Source organism: Carassius gibelio, chromosome B17, assembly GCF_023724105.1.
Source record: "Carassius gibelio isolate Cgi1373 ecotype wild population from Czech Republic chromosome B17, carGib1.2-hapl.c, whole genome shotgun sequence".
In the NCBI taxonomy this organism is placed as follows: Eukaryota; Metazoa; Chordata; class Actinopteri; order Cypriniformes; family Cyprinidae; genus Carassius; species Carassius gibelio.
In genome coordinates, this window is record NC_068412.1 from 20,379,360 (window position 1) to 20,400,109 (window position 20,750).

The 20,750-nt window shown below is 36.3% G+C and overlaps 3 protein-coding genes across 8 annotated transcripts; 1 reads left to right on the forward strand and 2 right to left on the reverse strand.

Annotated features, from left to right (window-relative positions):
• Window positions 1-1,014: 1,014 nt before the first annotated feature.
• gnrh3 (gonadotropin-releasing hormone 3) lies at window positions 1,015-3,003 on the reverse strand. 2 transcript variants are annotated; one of them, XM_052580957.1, is made up of 4 exons: window positions 2,410-3,003; window positions 1,685-1,829; window positions 1,421-1,495; window positions 1,015-1,320 (listed from the first exon to the last, which is right to left on the reverse strand). In XM_052580957.1, the coding sequence occupies exons 2-4, from the start codon at window positions 1,820-1,822 to the stop codon at window positions 1,249-1,251; spliced, it is 285 nt and encodes a 94-aa protein (XP_052436917.1). In that variant the 5' UTR covers window positions 1,823-1,829; window positions 2,410-3,003; the 3' UTR covers window positions 1,015-1,248. The 2 variants fall into 2 exon arrangements, with proteins under 2 accessions (XP_052436917.1, XP_052436916.1); XM_052580956.1 differs by lacking the exon at window positions 2,410-3,003 and having other exon boundaries at window positions 1,685-2,393.
• A 1,185-nt stretch (window positions 3,004-4,188) lies between these two features.
• ecd (ecdysoneless homolog (Drosophila)) lies at window positions 4,189-14,137 on the forward strand. The gene is made up of 13 exons (XM_052580858.1): window positions 4,189-4,345; window positions 4,493-4,723; window positions 4,812-5,017; window positions 5,889-6,067; window positions 6,173-6,365; window positions 6,737-6,865; window positions 8,137-8,262; window positions 8,416-8,501; window positions 9,002-9,108; window positions 12,774-12,984; window positions 13,069-13,136; window positions 13,327-13,547; window positions 13,643-14,137. Exons 2-13 carry the CDS (start codon window positions 4,513-4,515, stop codon window positions 13,847-13,849), a joined length of 1,944 nt encoding a protein of 647 aa, XP_052436818.1. The 5' UTR covers window positions 4,189-4,345; window positions 4,493-4,512; the 3' UTR covers window positions 13,850-14,137.
• Window positions 14,138-14,533: 396 nt separating this feature from the next.
• Window positions 14,534-20,109, reverse strand: si:ch211-248a14.8 (uncharacterized). Of its 5 annotated transcripts, XM_052580866.1 has the most exons (7): window positions 20,025-20,100; window positions 19,834-19,912; window positions 19,488-19,560; window positions 19,220-19,346; window positions 18,759-18,966; window positions 16,968-17,265; window positions 14,534-15,925 (listed from the first exon to the last, which is right to left on the reverse strand). In XM_052580866.1, the coding sequence occupies exons 4-7, from the start codon at window positions 19,249-19,251 to the stop codon at window positions 15,537-15,539; spliced, it is 927 nt and encodes a 308-aa protein (XP_052436826.1). In that variant the 5' UTR covers window positions 19,252-19,346; window positions 19,488-19,560; window positions 19,834-19,912; window positions 20,025-20,100; the 3' UTR covers window positions 14,534-15,536. The 5 variants fall into 5 exon arrangements, with proteins under 5 accessions (XP_052436826.1, XP_052436827.1, XP_052436825.1 ...); XM_052580867.1 differs by having other exon boundaries at window positions 19,220-19,342; window positions 19,834-20,109; XM_052580865.1 differs by having other exon boundaries at window positions 19,834-20,109.
• Between the last annotated feature and the right edge of the window lie 641 nt (window positions 20,110-20,750).

A 20,750-nucleotide genomic window follows, 5' to 3' on the forward strand; every position in this document is an offset into this window, starting at 1 on the left:
GTAGCTTTTAAGGGTTTATAATGATAATAAACTATGATTTAAAAGTAAAGATTCTCTTTTGATTGACGGAATGAAGGTGATTTACAATATTATCCCTGTGCTGCATTAGCCCCATGCTGCTGTTATAATCTTCAAAGCATGTAATGTGTCAGAACAAATCATGGGTTATGGTTACTTAAAGAAATTGTTCTGATATTCCAAACAGGTTTTGCTAAACACTAACCCTCACCTTTGAGACCTGATTTTCAGTCTTTCCAAAAAGATTTTCAGTTTGTATCTGTCACAGGTGAACATCTCATGCAGATGCTGCAATTAATGTTCAGAGGTGATAACGTCTAAGCACTTAAATATGATTAATGTGTCACACCACCCAAAATCACACCTCACAGATTCACCTTTGACACTCGCATTTCACAGATATTATCGCAGCTCTCTGAATTCCCTTCAGTTTGTGATCTATGTGGAGCTACTAAGCAAAGTCATCATTATCAGAGGTGTAAAGCTGTCTCAATTAAAATCCCAATATAGAAGACCTGTTGGAGAAGGTACATTTTCAGTCCTAGTAATGTGTATTATTGACACACTTTTATTGAACCTTACATGTATTCAGTTTACTGACCCCCTAAGCACGTTGGATAGGTATGTTTTGAAGCATTGGCTGTTGATTATGAGCTGGTTTAAGCTGCTCATGGGGGATATAGATGCTTAGGACCATCTTATGTCCAGCTAAAACCTGCTCATGACCAGCTTAAGCCAGTTCAAACCAGCTACCATGCTCCAAAACAGTTTAAGCAAACAAATGTGATAAGCTTACATAAATAAATGCTTAGGATATATTTATTATTGAATACTGAATATTAAAAATGTACAGCCTAATTTTCAAAATTGAATAAACTATAAAAATTGTGTCGCTACTTTTTCGTGAAGTCACTGTGTAGCCATATCCAGATACAACAGCGCCACCATGTGGAAGAAAAGATGGGACGTGTATGTTTTGTCTGTTTTCTGTGAAAAAAGGCATTTGTTTTCTTGATAACTTTTGCTTCATCTCTGAGCACATTTAATATTTATTTTGAACAAAGTATGCATACTAGGTATTTACAGTATGTGCCTCCAATGCAGTATATTCATTAAAATCATATGAGGAGGACATTCCAGTACTCAATAAAAACACGCTGTTCACATGGAATAAAACTTTTCTCATTTATTCTCATTGGCTCCGAGGATTTATCTTCATCTTTTATGCTTTTACACTCTTCCTCGTCTTTTGGGAAATCTCTGTTCTTTCAGAGGCAAACCATCAGCATCCACTTCATTCACCTGTAATTATAATAGAAGGACATCAGTGATCCGTTTCAAACTGGGAAACCAAGCTGCGGATGTTTTCCAGTATTAGAAAGAGAAACAGTCATGCTCTTACTATGTGTATCGGTAAAAGCTGCTCCATTGGAGAGTCTGCAGGAATGGACAGTACTGCATCACCAGCATCCATCATCTGATGGAGACAAATTTTTACTCGACGTTAGTACTCACAAATCTCAGTACTTTGAATAGGCCTATTTTTTTTTTTATGTCACCCAATGTTACAAAACTCCCCGGTTAAAAAGCACCAAAGTGGGCATGCAATGGATGGACAAACACTTAAAAACATAAGAGAGGAATGAGAGCAAGAGGATAAGATCACCCTAAATGTTGCCTCCACTTCACCAACACTTCTCTTTCCACCAGGAAGCCAACCGTATGACCAGTGCTGGCAAAGACTAACCTCCAACACACACACTAGCATTAACAGCTGGACCAGCAACCTTCCGTTCCACTCCATGCTAAAACTAAAACAAAGACATTTAATAGGCAACATACTTTAATATAAATGTTAATTTATAGGATCTGTTGGTGGGCGGTTTAGTTATTTAGTTATATTATCACCCACCAGTTCATATTCTTAAAATTGGAAAAATGCAATGTTCAATTATTTAGTTCTATAAATCAGTAAAAACAAAATTATTAACATCGCACATATTAATTTGTTACCTGTATAGTACAAACAGTCAAAGTAGAAAGTGATTACATTCATCACTATCTTTCAACAATTTATGCAACAGAAACCATACAGCCATAAACAATGTAAATGTTCATGAAAAGGAATTCAAGTTTATTTTACTTTTAAGAGGTTAAAGCAGTGGATAAAATCATTGGACTGAATATAACAAAGCTTGTTGTAAAAATTATGGCAAGTTAAGATTTCAAATATAGATTCATGATACAAATATAGATTTCAAGTCGCTTTAATGTTTTCTGGATGATAATAATGTAAAGTCTTGAATGAAAAGTCTAAACTGGTACATTTATCACAATCTGTCTAGATATGCTTGAAATAATATGGAATTTTGAGAGTAAAAAATATCTTACCTGCTGTCTTTGCTCAAGATGAAGTGTGTTGTTCTTGGTCTCTTTTATACAGTCCTTCTAAAATGAATTGTAATGCTCCTTCGTCATCAGGAGACTTGCAAACACAGGTGCAGGTTTTACTCTAATGCACGCTCTAATGCACACCTGAGGCTGGATTTCTTAGACTGAAAAATAACTGTCAGGGGAATCAGCTAATGGACCTGTTTAAACCCTGAGATTAATTAAATAATGTGTTTAAATGGTTTAAACAGCCACATCAACACACAGGGGAACAGATGAACTATATAAAGGCCAGAAGACATAATGGATGAGTCAAACAAAGACTGAGTCATCAGACTGCCAATCAAGTATTCGCTGGGTTAAATAGACCTACATAAAATAATGTTCCACAACTAATTAACCATAACTCATAGAGGACACCAGGACTTAAAGCATGTTTATTACGCATTTTGGGAGAAAAAATAATATATCAATATTCCTTTTAAATATTAGACATTATTATGAAAATCTTCCTAATTTCTTCATTCTATGTCATTTTATATAATGGAATAACTAATTTATGGCCATTTTACACACATTTTGCATAAAGACAAATGTTACACACACACACACACACACACACACACACACACACACACACACACACACACACACACACATATATATATATATATATATATATATATATATATATATATATATATATATATATATATATATATATATATATATTGTATGTTATGATATTCCATAACATAGAAAATCATCTTTATATAAAGTTTGATATTTCAATTTATTTTTATTGATTTACATATCCCACTGTTTTTTCCTTTCCATGTCTATTCATGACTTTTATATTTTTTTTAAAACAGGACTTTTTAAAGTCCCATAACAGAGATGGCATATCATATCAATTAAATATAATAAAAAATAATAATAATAATAATTTCATTTTTTTTGTGTGTGTTTTAAGCAATGACATGGCAAAACACTAAATTCCTGGTAGTCAGAAGAATATGATGAAAAATGCAGTAAAAACAGTATTGTGAAATATTAATTTAAAGTATTAGATTTTGTTATAATATAAGATTTTAAAGAAACTGTTTTGAAATTTAATGTATTTTTATTCCTGTGATGGCAACGTGGAATTAAAGCAGTCATGACTTCAGTTTGAAGTGTGACACAGTCCTTTAGAAATCATTCTTATATGCTGATTTGGTCCCCAAAAAACATTTTGAAAACAGTTTACAGCTTAATATATATATATATATATATATATATATATATATATATATATATGTATATGTATATATATATATATATATATATATATATATATATATATATATATATATATATATATATATATATATATATATACACACATATATATATATACACACACACACGCACACACACACACACACACACACACACACACACACACACACACACATATATATATATATATATATATATATATAGTTTTTTTACATGTGATATATTTTTCAGAATTCTTTGATGAATAGAAAGTTCAAAAGAACAGCATTTATATGAAATATATTTTTGAAATATAGTAAATATAATATTTGTAACATCAAAAAAATTACAAATGTATTTTCTGTCAGTTCTGATCAATATAATAACTTCCTTGATTCATAAAATTATTAATGTATTGTTATATTTTAATTGTTTTTTATTTCAATATTTCATTTCTTATTATTATATTTATATATTTTTTATATAGTTTTTGTGAGAAACGCAAAATGAACCCTTATTTTGAACTGAGGACCTGTATGCCAAACTACGTCACTTCCGGGGCGAGTACAGAAAGGTCCCGCGAGCTCAAGCTCCAAAACATCTCAAGGTGCCCACATGATCGCCATTATTACCCGTTTATTGAGCAAGCTATCCCATAACTGTTAAAATACAACAGGTAACGTAATATTCAGACTCTTATTTGTATTACAGATATTTCACATGCTGCGTAAGCGTAATTTACTTTCTGTGATGTATAGCGTTTGATAGGCACATTTGATTTTAGGGATCTGTAGTGATACTGACCCACTCTCCTCCCTTCCAGTTTTTAGGGTATAACGAGACATGAATATGGATTTTTTAAAAAGACCTTCTATCCCTGAAGACGCAGTCCAGTATCAGCTTTTTCTGGTTCGTCCTGACCCTTCAGACGCAGAAGCTCATGAGAGATTCCTCCAGCAGATCCTGCAGAACATCCTCGCTGAGATCGCCCCTCTTCTGGTGCAGTACATCTGGCAACATCAAGCCTTCAATCTAAGATACCACCCTGAGAAAGGTACGCCAGTGTATATCAGTTTTGCAGTTCTAGAGAGTGTACAATTGACTAAAAGTTACCCAAAACGATCTTGTTTTACACCCAATAGGAGATGTGCCTGCGCACCTGGGCGGTGTTACTCAGTTCGGTGATAATGTTGAGGACGAATGGTTCATCGTTTACCTGCTCAAACACATCACACAAACTTTTAGCGATGTAGCTGCTGTTGTCTACGATAATGATGGACAGTTTATTCTGATTGAAGCAGCTGAACACCTGCCAAAGTGGCTGGACCCTGACAGCAGTGAAAACAGGGTTAGTATTGGACATTTAAATTGACAATACCATGATATTATCATGTTTTATTGAATATAGCAATACTATGGTACTCCTTCAGGTACAAGTATGGTAATCTTTTTTTAAATAGTATCTGACCGAGCTGTTGTATATCTTTCGCTGTGTAAGCATTGAATTTAATACCAGCACACTGTAAAAAATAAAATAAAATCCATAAAACGTAAAAAAATGGCAGCTCTTGTTGCCAGAATTATACAATAAAAAATATGGTAACAACGTTTTAGGTTTACTGTAATTTAACTGATATAATGTTAATATACCAAATTATTGAAGTACTGAAATCTGTTTTGTTTTGTAACCACCAAAAGCAAGTGGTGATGAGAAAGTCACATAATGAACCAAACCCCATCACAAGCAGCTTTTAAACATTAAGATACATAGAAGGTGCACAGTGTCATTCACATAAGCACTAAATACCATCATGGTGAAACTCATTACGGTAAACTGAAATATGCAATAAACATTAATTTAGCAACATCATATGTAACATACAGTCATAATAAACATAACAGATAAGAAAAAATAAGAAGAAACATAGCTGTTTTTAAAGAATAAACATCAAATTCAAACAAAAGTTTGAAATGGAATGCAGATCATTCTGGGAATGTCAGTTATTCCCTGTAAATTTTACAGGAAGTTGCCATTAACCATTTAACAGCTTTGTACTGTAGCATTTTCACAGTTTTTTACCATTTTTTACAGTGCACTGATATCACTTCCAGTTTTTGGATGGTTATTATCATTTTCAGGAAAAAAAAACTTTGTTTTTAAAAGTAAGGTTGTTTTTGTTGTCATCCTGAGGTGCCTATATAAGTTGTGTCTTTCTAAGATGTTTCTGTTCCGGGGAGAGCTGCATATATTACCCAACCGCACACGTTCTGGAGAGGTCGGCTGGCCCAGAAACTCAGTGCCTGCTGTGGCTCAGGCTCTAGAGCTGCTGCATTCACACACTGGGTGCTGTTTAGCCAAACAGCCCATACGCTCCGCTCTAGCCAGGAGGCTGGAAGGGTGAGAGTGATAATATTGTTTAAAAAAAGCGTCTATATCATTTCTGTTTTAGGTCTGTATGTTTATTTTAGGTTGTACTCAATAATCATTTGTATATGTGTGCAGGTATCCAGATAAAATCCAGCAGAATTTCCACCGTGCTCACTGTTATGTGCCTGCGGGCATTGCTGTGGTGTTGTCTACGAGGCCTGACCTTATATCCCCTGCTGTATCTGCTTTCTATCTGCGTGACCCTGTTGACCTCCAGGCCTGTCGAACTTTCCGCAAGTTTCCTCCGGACACTAGAGTTATGACATCAGTAAGAAGCAGTCTGTTCTGTTCCAAATAAATGCTGTTTTTAAGACACATTCATTAATCCTGTCTAAAAGAACCTGTCTTGATTTCCACAAAATTGTTTTCAGCATTAATAATTGTAAGAAACGCTCCCTGAACACCAGTTTAGCATATTAGAAGAGTGTAGTAATACATTATTTCTGCTATATTAAGATTTTTTAAGAAGACAGTTTGCGATATTTCACTATATTACTGTTTTTATTTCTCAAATAAATGACATTCAACATTCAAACAAAATCTTGCCACACCTTGGCTAATAAGGTACATTTCACCTGATGTAGTTTCTGCAAACTCCTCAGGTAACTGTGAAACGGTTCCCTTCCCTCTTTCCTGTAGGTAAAGTTTACTCACTGCTTGTACGCACAGCTGCTACAACAGAGTTTTGTTCCAGATCGGCGGAGTGGTTTCACACTTCCTGCTCGCTCTCATCCCCAGTACAGAGCTCATGAGCTGGGAATGAAACTGGTGAGTTTCTTATTTATCTTTTTCTCCAGTCATGTGTGGAGATAGCTGACAATTCAAATGCAGATTTTAAAGGGGGGGGGGGGGGGGGGTGTGAAATGCTCGTTTTCACTCAATATCCTGTTAATCTTGAGTACCTATAGAGTAGTACTGCATCCTTCATAACTCCAAAAAGTCTTTAGTTTTATTATATTCATAAGAGAAAGATAGTCTGTACCGATTTTTCCCGGAAAAACACGCCCGGCTGGAGGCGTGAAGTGTGAGCGGAGCTAAAGAATCACGAGGGCGAGTAGGCTTTTGCGTTGAGAGCGTTTGGAAGTTGTGACATTACCGTGAGGAAAAAAAACCATCATCCAAAACAAACCATGGCTAACAGTCATATTCAGCCGTTTATTTATGATCCAGAATCAGACCCCGAGGCTGAAACTGAACGAGAGCAGCAGCAGCAACGACTCGCTCCAAGCGGGGCTCGAACCCGGGTCTCCGATGGGAGGTGGACGCACTAACAAGGAGGCAGAGATATTTAAAGCAGTTTTACTCACCGCCTGCGGTTCCAACACATGATCGTGACCCTTTTTCGTTGGGATTGCATCATCCGTCAGAAATAAACGATATGCAAATCCGTCGTCAAACTGGGCCTTGTTTGTAAAACAAGCATCTTCGAAATGCAGGGAACAAACAAAAACACTTGCACAACTCCGTTGATGCTCTGTAAAAATAAACTCCATCCACTGGTCCCTTAATGCTGTTTTTTTTTTGGTAATCTGTGCAGGGTTGTCTTGCCCTGGCAACCAAAAACACACTTCTTTTGTGACTTTTCGCGACGCTCTCGCTCTGATCAGTGAATGTCTGTTGTGCTCTCAGTGCTGTGCTATACGGGAGCATGCGCTCTTCCGGCAGAAGTGCCTCAGGACCCATATAAGGAAATTCCGCTCCATCTAACGTCACACAGAGCCATACTCGGAAAAAACTTTCTGAAACTTGTGACAAACCGGAAGGAGTATTTTGGGAACAAAAATACTCCTTCAAACGTACAACTTAATTTTTGAAACTTTGTCCATGTTTAGCATGGGAATCCAACTCTTTAACAGTGTAAAAAACTCAGTATGCATGAAATAGCATTTCACCCCCCCTTTAATCTTACAGCGATGAACATGTGTTTCTCCAAGTAGCTTACAAGTGGGTTTTTTAAAAAATATGCTCAGAAATTAGATTTTTCACATAAATAATTTTGTAACTATAGCGCAGTGTTCTTTTTTCTCTTCATGTCTAAGGCCCATGGCTTTGAAATCCTTTGCTCCAAGAGTGGACCGTCCTCGTCAGAGAAAGAGGCTTCGGTCAGCAGTAATCCACTATGGCCAGGCTTTTTAAATAGTCTCAAAAAGAATGGATACTTTAAGGTAGGAAAGAGTTTCTGTTCAAAATACTGAAAATGAAGCAGATAATGCCAAGATTCCATTGCCTGCGAGAAATTGTTTAATAAAACATAAGTGTTTCTTTCATTTTGTGGATATGTTCTTGCTTATGTGTTTTTTGTTTTGTTGTAAACCCAGAGTGAACTAGAAGGATCTGTTCGATACAAAGATCTAATGACATCAGCAGAGAGTTTCTTCAGACAGTCTGTAACCAGCACTCACTGGTGAGAGTTTAAAATCAAGTTTATTTGACTTTATCTGTGTACAGATGTACTGGTATGTATGTTTGTGTGTACATTATGTATAGTTCTAAGGTATGGGGTTATTAGTAATAAATTTAAATTTCAGCAGGGATGTATTAAATTGATTAAAAGTGACAGCAAAGGTGTTTTATGTTACAAAGGATTTCTTTTTCAAATAAATGCTGTCCTTTTTGAACTTACTATTCATTTAAAAAATCCTGAAAAAATTGTATCACAGTTTTCATAAAATATTAAAGAGCACAACTGTTTTTAACATTGGTAATAATTACAAATGTTTAATTAGTATCAAATCAGCATATTAGAATGATTTCTGAAGGCCCATGTGACAACATTTGTTGAATTTTAATTATATTTCAAAATATTGCTGTGTATTGCTTTTTGTTATATAAAAAATGCAACCTTTTTGAGCATACATGACTTTTCAAGAGGAGTGTGAAAGTCTCATGTTACTCTTTCTCAAGCCTTGACATTCAGAATCCTGGTCAAGAGGTGATGAACGTCTTGGAGGATGCATCCTACAGTTTGGAAGAGCTAAAAAGTCAAGAGACACATCTACCACCAGAGGACAGTATGTACCATTCTATCTGATGTTGTTTTCTCTGTGCACCGCACATATTGGCATCAAATATTTAGTGTAATCTAGCAGAATCGATTTATTTCTTATTGTTTTTATATTAATCCATTTAAACAAACAAACAATCATGGAAGGGGGATCAACAGACACTATCAATAATTAACAATCTAAAAGAGAGAGAGAAAAAAGAATATATGGTCAATCTGAAAAACGTTGCCATGCATCAATGGTACCATGTTTAGTCCCGTTAATTCGTGCCGTTGTACATTCACAGGCCACTATCGCAAGGAGGCTTATGAATCCAAAATGATTTTGCACACGTTTGGAGTAACCCAGTTTTGAATTATTGTCTTTGCAGCTGTAAAACCCGCAAACAACATTCTCTTCTTTAAGGAATTTATACAGGAGTTCGAATCGTCATTGAGAAGACATCAACCTGGATTAGACGTGTAATCAATTTGAAGTGAAAAGGATATAACAGAATATACATTGGTTGACAACAATTGGATTTTCCCAAAACGTGGAGAAATATATGTTACAGATATGACAGTTATAGGTCGATTGCAGTTTCATTTTGGATCCCTTGTAAGGAGTTATGTATGCTCTGTGGATGACTTTGAAATGGATGGAAGAAGATGAGCCAAATTTCTAGAAATTAAGATTATATTAGACCACACCCTCTTCCAGTCTACCGATAAATCAAAATCTGTTAAAGGGGGGGTGAAATGCTATTTCATGCATACTGAGTTTTTTACACTTAAAGAGTTGGATTCCCATGCTAAACATGGACAAAGTTTCAAAAATTAAGTTGTACGTTTGAAGGAGTATTTTTGTTCCAAAAAAAACCTCTTCTGGTTTGTCACAAGTTTCGGAAAGTTTTTTTCGAGTATGGCTCTGTGTGACGTTAGATGGAGCAGAATTTCCTTATATGGGTCCTGACGCACTTCTGCCGGAAGAGCGCGCGTTCCCGTATAGCGAGGCTGAGCACAAACATTTCACTGATCAGAGCGATTCACTGATCAGAGCGAGAGCGTCGCGAAAAGTCACAAAAGGAGTGTGTTTTTGGTTGCCAGGGCAAGACAACCCTGCACAGATTACCTAAAGAGAAACAGCATTAAGGGACTAGTGGATGGAGTTTATTTTTACAGAGCATCAACGGAGTTGTGCAAGTGTTTTTGTTTGTTCCCTGCATTTCGAAGATGCTTGTTTACAAGGCCCAGTTTTACGACGGATTTGAACATCTTTTATTTCTTAAGGATAATGCAGTCCCAACGAAAAAGGGTCACGATTGTGTGTTGGAACCACATGCGGTGAGTAAAACTGCTTCAAATATCTCTGTGTTGTGAACTTAGCTATCGGCATGTGAGCACATCAAGTAAACAACATGCGATGTTGTCATCAAACTGCACTTTGCACATGTACAGCTTAAAAAAAAAAAAAAAAAAAAAAAAGACGACATAAAGTGGAACTTAGTCATTTTCCAAAACCGCTAAGCAAATATATACAGTTTCAGTACATACCACATAGAGACGCATTTGCTGATGCTGCTCTTGTTAAATTTCAGCCTCTGGGTCTGTGTCACAGCTTGAAAACGCGAAAGCCTACTGGCGCTCGTGATTCTTTAGTTCCGCCCACACGTCACGCCTCTAGGCGCTCGTGTTTTTCCGGGAAAAATCGGTACAGTCTATTTTTCTCTTATAAATATAATTTAAAAAAAAAAAAGGGTGCAGTACTACTCTATAGGTACTCAAGATTAACAGGATATTGAGTGAAAACGAGCATTTCACCCCCCCTTTAATTTTAATAATAAATAAAAAAGTTGATTTTTAATTATTTAATTAGGATAGAAAGATCAGACTTTGCTTGGACAAAAGTCTTGTCACTTAACAAAAATAATGTACAGTACAAAGCATAAAGTCATGGTGCAATGAAAAAAGAATGAATATTGTGTATGACTCCCATGAGCTTGGAGGACTGCATCCATACATTTCTGCAATGACTTAAATAACTTATTAATAAGTCATTTGGAATGGCAAAGAAGCATTCTTGCAGGACTCCCAGAGTTCATCAAGATTATTTGGTTTCATCTTCAGTGCCTCCTCCTTCATCTTACCCCAGACATCTACATCGCACACATGTAAACGTTAGTATGTCTCCAAGATGCCAATCAATCTAGATGCATAATCCATTTAAAAGAAAAGCAAAATAAATAAAAGTATTGATGTCTGTTGAAGAGCATAGAAAAAAAACAAGAAAAAGAAACAACTATGTACAAAATCCAAAGCAGACAATTTACCAGCCCACTTCAACACAAGACATGCCCCCCCCCAAAAGGCCCACAGAGCCAAAAGCATTTCCATCAACCCAAAAAATAGTTATAAGAAATAAAATAATTATTTAACAGTCAGCAGACAAGTGATAAGAAGTGAACAAGTGTCCATGGCCACCTTGCGGTTGTCCTCTTCAGGGCAGTTAGGATCCCCACAGACCTCGTCGCTGATTTTCCCTCGTTGAGCTGAAAGGATGGAGATGACATCCACTGACCTCCAGCAGCTTTGTAGCACTGCCGAATACGTCTTCTGCGACAGTGAAGTCAAAACCCTGTGCTTTTTGAGGAGAGTGGAACATCATCTGCTCACCTTTGTGCCATAGTTTAATTACTGCCGGATAGGTGAGGAAGGGCTGGAGACCCGAGTGCTGTCATCTTCTTCAAGACTGGACTAAAACTCTTTCTCTTGGAATTTGTGGCTGGACTAAAGTGGGGGGGGGGGGGAGAAAAGTGACACATTCCTGCGTATATTTCACCGGATATGCCTGCCGAGCAAGGATCGTCAACCTGTCATGCCATCTTAGAACACGGAAGATGAGAGTACGCCTTGATTAGAGTTTTTTCTTCTGTCATATGTGCGATGTGCCCGGTCAGTCTCAATGTCACGGCCTTTCAGTGAAGGGATCCACTTGGAAAGATGAGCTCTTGACCACTTCCCGCAGCCCCACCAGTCGTATGTTATTTCTGTTGCTCCTATCTTCAATGTCCGTAATTTTTTCAGTGAGTTGTTCCAGCTGTTTTCTTAAGTTTGTGACTACTCCTGTCCTCATGCACAGCTGCTTGAACGGAACCAATCCGGTCCCGAGTCTGCTTTGCTGCGCTGACTAACTTTTAAACTGCTTTTAACTCTTTTACAGAATCGTTGGTTGTTTGTATATCCAAATTTAGATCACGGAGTGCTTGGGTCAGTACAGAGCCTATTGCTTTTCTCACAATCGAAGCCACAACCGAAATGAGTGTACTTTTGTTGTTCGTTGAATGCTAACTTGATACCGTTAGCTATAGCAGCGTCCAGATCCTTTTTGGATATGGTGGAATCTTTTCATTTTTTCTTAATTGTCGATTTTTCAATCCCTCTTTTCCGAACGTCCTTGACTGCTGGGGTACTCCTAATGGGCTAGGTAAAGAGTGGTGCAAAATTTACTGACAGGATATATAACATTTCTGACAAAGTGAGCAGAGCGAAGGACTACGCGTGCATTGCTGTCGAAGGGTCACATGATCTCCATTCAAGCTTTTCTTGAAAGTGAATCTAGATTGTGAATTGAGCACAAAAATGGTTTCTGTCTTCTCCAAAATAAATAGTTGTCCTCTCTATCGCCCCCTGTAGGTGATGCTTGGTTAGACATCTCTCATCAGGAGCTAGAGAGGCTGCTTGAGGAGAGAGGAGGTCGAGGGGTGAGCGATGGCACTTGCAAGACGCCACTACCTGATGAGGAGCTGCAGGAGGAACAAGCTGGCTACAGTCTCATAGCTGTAACGAAAGGCATGAAGAGCTTCATCAATGCCACGTCCTCTCATGAAGGAGCTGAAATCCCCAGGTAATAATATTTTATCTGAATTGTCAATGCTTCAGTTATTATTCACCACGATAATTTGTTTCTTTTTCCTGAATTGTGTTTCAGATCTTGTCTGGCTGAGCCCTTTAGTTTTGATCCAGATGCAGTAACCAGTGCACTTGATAGACTGCTAGGTGAGTTTGATTTTCAGAGAAATTAGACCATCTAAATCCATCCCACTTTTCATTTCATTTCTGATACATTGGCCAAATAGAAAAAAACTTTTTTGCTGATGGTAGTAACTAACAAATGCAATATACATTGGTTAACTGCTAATCAGCACTACCTGAAAAGCACTTATAATTTGCACTTCCTGTTTTACAGGAAGTAAGGACGATGAGTTAGACTCTGACGACTTTGAGGAGGAGGATGATGATGATGATAATGAAGGCAATGATGTCAACGATGATGAAGAAGTACAGAATGGCGAGTCTCAGGAGCAGGCAAGTGCCGAGGCGCTGGACAATCTGAGGAAATACATGGATGAAATGGACCAGGAACTGCAAAGCACACATATAGGCAAAAGCTTTACACAGAATAACAGAGTGAGTCTCCACAGATTTTCTACAGTTTACCCTGTGCACATAACCTTGTGAAATTGTTTATTTATTGAGTTATACATTTTTCCATTTCCTTTTAGGCCAGTAATAAAGCAGATGCATCTAAAAGCTCATCATCTGCCTCAAGGTCAGAACTTGAGGAAGAAATCCAGCCACTTGACGTGGATCTCAACCTGGTTTCAAATTTGCTGGAGTCTCTCGCTTCTCAGGCCGGCCTTGCAGGGCCTGCTTCTAACCTACTGCAGAGTCTAGGCATCCATATCCCACCTGACGCAGATCAGTCCTGATACGTCAAACTAAAGTGGGAAAAATCTACTCCGAGACTTATCACACACTTATCACGCACTCCTTCACCTTGTGCACATCAGCTGTTCTTCTATCAGGTGGCTACTTTTATGGTGTTCTGCTCCACACCCAGTACTGAACTCTGAATTATTACATCCTAACATTGGCGTTTCCTTCAACACAGAGCACGTCCCTAAAAACTAACTGGGAAATTATTCTCTAAGATGTTTATCATGTTGTTCTACAATAAATATGACTTTATCTTTTTGAATAAAGATTATATATTCTGAGATGTTTCATTTCATTTGAGATTAATCACACCAATGCACTACAACTGAAAATATCAGTTACATCTATCAGTCATAGAATGGCAATATTTCGCAGTGCTTATCTACGCTGACATTACTAATAAACTAAACAAATTGCATGCTTGTGTAACATTAACCAAGTCTTTACAGATGAATCATTCATGCCTGATTAGAAGCAAAGCGTCAGAGCTCTCGTGCTGAACTTTTTTACCCTCCATGATTCTCGCTCGTGCAGAATTTTGCCTACACTGGTAACAATACAAATGCATAGCAGGTGTGATATGTATCTGTGCATTATGTACTGCTTGCATCATAAAGAAAATGTGCTGGAAATTTTATATGTAAAACAAAATATGAGAAGAAAAACAGAAACACTAGTTTGAGGAGAAAACCTCATCAATATGTTTTATTTTCTCCAAACATTAACAATAATACTGTAGTTTGTACTGTATATTAGGAGCTAAATAAATACATGAGTCACAGGTTTTCTATTTAAATAATATATTACTGCTGTAATAGTCTCTTATCATTATGTGGCAGTTTATATCTCTTTATAGCTTATATTTCCAGAAACCATGCAGTGAAGGGCTCCTCTTGTTTAAGGTTATAAGGAATTGCATACTTAGGTGACTCTCACATAGCTTGTCAAGAACATGCTAGGATCATATTTCACCAAAAAAAAAAAAAAAAAAAAAAAAATATATATATATATATATATATATATATATATTATATAATATTAAAATATATATATTTTATTATATATTTTTTTTTGCATTAAAAATTAAGGTATTTTTACGACCTTTAAAGTTCATTACTTTTGTATTTTGTAGTTAGTTTCTTGACAGTTAAGATTAGGCGCATGTATCTCGATTTTTGTAATTTTTATGATTTTTGAAAAATAAAAGCATATAATAAAGCCATAAGTTAAAATATTAGAATAGTTTATTTAGTTTAGTATAATTAATTAGAATGATTGGTGATTTGGCGCTATTAAATTGTGGTTTATTTATGAACTATCAGCAAAATTACATTGCAAACCTAAAAGGTCCTAAAAAAGGCTTAATTTTCTTAATGCAAAATATATATATTTTTCTTTCTCTGAACTTCCAGCGGAGAAATAATAATAATAATATAGTCTGTACAAAAAATATCATATGTTATAGTTGTGTCGTAGTTTCAGTGCAAGTGAAGAAAGAGTCGCACATCAGTGCTAACTGGTAGCATTACCATATTAATTCATTATAATGATCTAAACATGAAGTTAAAATGCCTATAAATTTGGATTTAATACTGTTGTCATCAATCATGTATTTTATTGGTTACTCTACATAAACGGTTCCTCTTCAGAATGATCTACACTCTGATTGGTCCGTATGTCCTATAGCAGACTGAACAGGGGCAGAACCAGCCCTCTGGTCGCATGCAGCATGGCTGCTGGGAGAGCAGAGAAATACAGTGCTGTTACATCCACAAAGAGAAGCTGCACAGCCCCCAGCAGTAACATCCCGAGCATATATCCCAGAAACAGCAGACTGTGCCAGTTGCCATACATTATTGCCTTTGGTCCATCAGGGTGCAATACACACAGGAACCCTAACAAGAGGGTACGTGTCACTGTCAGAGTGTAGTAAAGGTCAAAGGTTGAAGCATGGCCTCGCTCCGTTTGGGAGACTTTGGCTAGCCAGGCTAGAGAGAGGCTGTGAAGGACAAGGTTAAGAGGAGAGTAGACGTACTCCAGAGGCTCTATCACATGAAGTCCTTTACATCCTGAAAAGAGAAATTAAATGTAAGTAATGACTTTTAAGAACGGCCTATTCTTCTCCACAGATATTTTAAGCCATCATGCACAAAAAAAAATATAAAAAAATCTTATGTAAGAACAATTTTCACAACAGAGGGCATTTTTTCATTGACGTTCCCCATAGTGATTTAAAAAGGTATTCGGTAAAGCATTTAAAGCTATAACCCAAACCAACCAGCTACAAGGTGAATCACAATATATTTGAAGAAAAATAGTATGTAAGTATTCATACAGAATGACAAAGGTACAAGACTGTGTACTTTAGTGAACCATTGCAGGTGATATAACTGAATTAAAAGAATGGTGAAATCTTAAAACCATTTATTTAAAATGGTTTGAGGCTATAGGGAGACCGAAATGATTATGCCATTTGTGGTGATTCATAAAAAAGGGCATTCATATCATATTGAATGAAATTTTCTGGCTGCAACTCTGATTATTGGAATTCTCTGCACTGCATTATGGGTAATGCAATTCACCACGAATTCAGCTGTTAAACTACAACTATGTACTCTTAATCTTAGAATGTCGCATTTTATAAATGTTTTATGAATGTTAAGGAAATATTAATTTGGATAATTTTGCAAACATTACTTGAATGCTACTTTTGAGTGTTCGCTGAACATTTTGATATGAGTGGTAACGTATAAAAAATGTTAGATTAATATCTAACTAAATCATTTCGGAAACAATGATTCATGAATGATGTATAACGTGTTTGTGCTAATAATATTTTTAAAGACCAGGCAACTTTTAACCAACCTTCTGTTAATGACACTAAAATAATGTTCATTACTATGAGAGAACCATGCAAAAACATCAGCCAAATTTCTGGGAACGTAAGATGGATAACAACTTATAAGCTCACAACAGCTCAGTCTTTAAAGGTTTATATGCTATGATAAAAAAAAATGCCTATGGAGAAAATGAATGAAATTTTTACCTCTAGAATCCCAATTGTTGTAAAGAATGGTAAGTAACAGAACTAATAAAATGTGAACGGTATACCTGTAACGGTGACTGAGGCAACAGTGAGCACAGTCAAAAGGGAGGAGACATGGATGGAGCCTGGCATACTCAGTGCAAACAGGTGACCCAAGCTCAGACTGACCACTGGGAGGAAGCGGGCGATTATCGGGTACAAGCCAGAGTGGGAAAAGGCTTCAGCCCATATGCCCAGAATGCACTGGACGCTCCCACAGACCGCAGGCACAAACAGACGCTCACCCAGCCTCAGTGAAAATGGCTTGAGGTGGATCAGACCCATGCCATGCAAAGCTAGCAGTGCCAGGAGATTTAGAAACACCTGAGGGGAAGGACGCAAAAGAAAGAGGAAGTTTAACAAGCCTAAAACACACTGGAGATTAAAATGTGATACACAGCCATAAATGGTCAGAGAGTCATATACTGCTGACTTTTCATTGTGTTCCTAAGAAAACCATTTTCAGAGCATAATGATAAACATAATAAAACGATAACATGACATTTGAACGGTAACAGCTGTATCACACTACTTTAAACAACAACATTTTACAATTATTAACCGTGCCACATTTAATTCACTGAATATTTGTCACAATGACACTGCAATCCTATTGAACTGTGCAAGTGAACTGCAGAAGAGTTTAGATTTTTTAAAACTGTTAAACAATTAAAGCATAAAAATCTACACTTTCCCTTATATATGCACAGTAGAACAAGATCCAAACATCTGAGATTGGATTGAAAATCTCATTTCAACATGGAAATAAAGTATAAAGGTTTTGAAATGATGGACTTATAATGCAAAATGAGTACGATTCTGTGCTGATTCTAGGTCAATAATCAAACAATTTTTGACACTAATCATGTGACTCCTTCTAGAGATGGTCACAAGCTCAAGATGCTCTTTGGATCATGTCAAATTATGCTTGTGGAGTTCATGCAGCTCACATGATACTGTAATTATAGTAAAAAAGGGATGACATACTGCATGTGATAAGATATTCTGTACTTTTATTAAATTGATAGTTTATTCTCAGTCTTTGACCCCATATACATCTGAACCTAAAATCTTCAATTTGTCAGCTGCTGACATTCCTTGTACATTTGAAACATATCAGTCATAACATTCAAACACAAACAGTACAGGGACTCCACCAGTTTATAGCACTAGTCAAATGATCACATGTAACACACCTAATGATTCATCAGAGATCTGCCCATTCTTGTGCTTTACACCCTACAAATAACCTATGTATATACTGAGAGATAACACCGATGATGATATGCAAATTACTTGTGTAGAACTTTAAATAATGGTTCACTTGACATAATCCTGTCATAAAACACCTTGATATCTTATGTTTGAATTATTATTCTTTTTTTTCCACTGAATAACAGCTCGGCTAAAATAACTCAACTGTGCAAACAAACTGTAACATTTCTGAACATATTAGAGTTTCCCTTTAACTTTCATTGTCTGAAAGAGCAGCTTAGACATAGCAGAATTTCTTTGAATAACTGAGAGCTTTTTAAGCTTTGCCTGAATAACTCATCTTTCAATTCAATTCAGTAAGATGCTTTGAAGCTTTACTTTATTGAAATTTTATAGTGTCTTACAGCAGATTTTATAATTATAGCATCATTTGGGCATCATCATTTTTCATTAATATTCTGAATCATAATTCTTTTAATTTAATTTAAATTCCAAAAAAGCCATAAAAATCATCTGATCATTAGTTATGTAAGGCGACTTTAAAATCTGCATGTTCGAGATCAGAAATAACTGAAAAAGATGTAGCTGTGTGGGAAAAGTACCTGTATGAATGCAAGCGGCACCGCGTAAGGATAGTGATACTGGGGAATGAAGATCCTGCTTACAAAGCTGTGTAGATTATCTGCCAGAGCATACACAATCACAGCCACCAGGGCCGCGATGCACAGCAGAAGTGGCACCAGAGGTTTACACACTTCGTACACACAAGCTCTCAGAGCATGAGGCGTATGCATCTGCCACCATGCCGAACTGAAACACGCATGAACAGACATTACATTGATTAAACTGACATTTTTACCCCTAAACCTAAGAATATCACATTAAAGATACCGAAGCAGTATAATGGTATAATCTCACACAAGCATTCATTTGATGATAAAGATGTTAATGTATTTTATGGATACCGTTCACAGCACATTAACAAGCAAGTATTCACATTCACAAATTTTAACCAGTCTTTGTGCTCATTAAAGCTTTCGGTCACAAATAAATTTGTTCTTACCATCTGGACACCAGATTTTGCCAGGGGTCCATACTTGTGGTCCACCGACCACAGGACTGCTTGAGTGGAATATTATTATTAATTTTGACCCCTTTGCAGCATCAGGGTTTGGAAGACATAAAACTACCTGCACACAAACACAGGTTTGTATAATATATATATATATAAATTCACCATCACTTTAAGAGATACAAGTCTTCTAATATAGATTTTTAGAAAACTTTTAGAGCTAAATCAACATCAGTATGCTATCATGGAATCCACTGACCATTAATTTTGCCCAATTTAATCTTCATTTCAGCCATTAACACATAAAGCATTGCCGTATATCTTGTTTCGTCCTGTAATTCAGATTAGTAGTGTTACGTAAAACACAAAATCCAAATTATGGTAAATGTTTGAACTTAAAAAAAAAAAAAAAAAAAAAAAAAAAAAAACTTAATAGAATGTAACATTTTAATTTTCAGATTATAATAACATTAGCCTCCTAAAAAGTAAGTCCGTTTGATAATTTAATTAAATGTATTAAAACTAATTAAAAAATACCAAAATTAAATATTACAACATACAGTACAACATACAGAAAAGAATAACGATAATGTAGACCAACTCACATATCTTGGTCGTCAAGAGAGCTTGTTTTTCCGTTATGTATTTTCGCCACGGATTGACTGAAAAAAACCTGTTCAGTATCTGTCATGAGGCACCAAGCAGAAGTGGACTTTATTCGTATCTCATTACGAGAGAGGTGAAAAAAAAAAAAACCGATTTAAGTTAACTAACTTCCGTCGACGGTTTCTTTCACCTGTTTGTCTGAGGCAGTTCAAATGTGTTTCTCCTGGATTTGGTCCTTCCGTTACCTCTCGGTTGAGTGCTTTGAGAGCATACATGTGACACACTCGGGGCAGAGGACGAGCCGAGTTAATAATTGAATACGTCGCCTTGCAGCATGAACGCGCATCACGTTGCTCGGTAAATATTTTCTTAACACCAATGCATTTATGTCGTTGTGCACCACACACAGACACATTAAGCGTTTTATGAGTGGTAAAATATATTGAGGAACAGTAGAATACAGGCTAAATCAAAAATACTGAGGAAAAACAAACATTTGTAATGCCAAGTACACAATGCACAAATGTATAATAAAATAAGGATATGACATTTTAAAGGCCAGCTATGTTAGTTCATAGTAATGCAATTAATTAAAATGAATGTATACGAAGAATAAATTCAACACAATTTGTTCTAGTACACATTATGTCAAATTGCACCATTCATTTCGACTATGCATTTACTGTATAAACTGTCCAAAACTGAGACATGACTTTTTTGTGAGACAAGACAGCATTTGTGTACATTAAGGTTTTTTATTAAGGTCCACAAAAGGCATCTCAGCAGACAGGGTGTGATAAATCTTATTTGTATGTGCCGTCCTAACTTCATATAGCCTACTAAGAGTGATATAACTTGAGTGACTCACCTTAACCATCACAGGATGCTGTTATGGTCTGTTTATTGTAATTAAAGT

Coding starts and splice junctions, on each gene's coding strand:
- gnrh3 (XM_052580956.1), bottom strand. CDS start 1,858: ATGTTGCCTATTAAATGTCTTTGTTTTAGTTTTAGCATGGAGTGGAAC. Junction 1,496..1,684: donor AAGTGGAGGCAACATTTAGG/GTGATCTTATCC, acceptor TGTCTCCATCAG/ATGATGGATGCTGGTGATGC. Junction 1,321..1,420: donor AGCTTTTACCGATACACATA/GTAAGAGCATGA, acceptor TTATAATTACAG/GTGAATGAAGTGGATGCTGA.
- ecd (XM_052580858.1), top strand. CDS start 4,513: ATGAATATGGATTTTTTAAAAAGACCTTCTATCCCTGAAGACGCAGTC. Junction 4,724..4,811: donor AAGATACCACCCTGAGAAAG/GTACGCCAGTGT, acceptor TACACCCAATAG/GAGATGTGCCTGCGCACCTG. Junction 13,548..13,642: donor GCTTTACACAGAATAACAGA/GTGAGTCTCCAC, acceptor ATTTCCTTTTAG/GCCAGTAATAAAGCAGATGC.
- si:ch211-248a14.8 (XM_052580869.1), bottom strand. CDS start 19,251: ATGGACCCCTGGCAAAATCTGGTGTCCAGATG. Junction 18,967..19,219: donor CAAAATCTGGTGTCCAGATG/GTAAGAACAAAT, acceptor TGCGTGTTTCAG/TTCGGCATGGTGGCAGATGC. Junction 15,926..16,967: donor TGCCTCAGTCACCGTTACAG/GTATACCGTTCA, acceptor TTCTCTTTTCAG/GATGTAAAGGACTTCATGTG.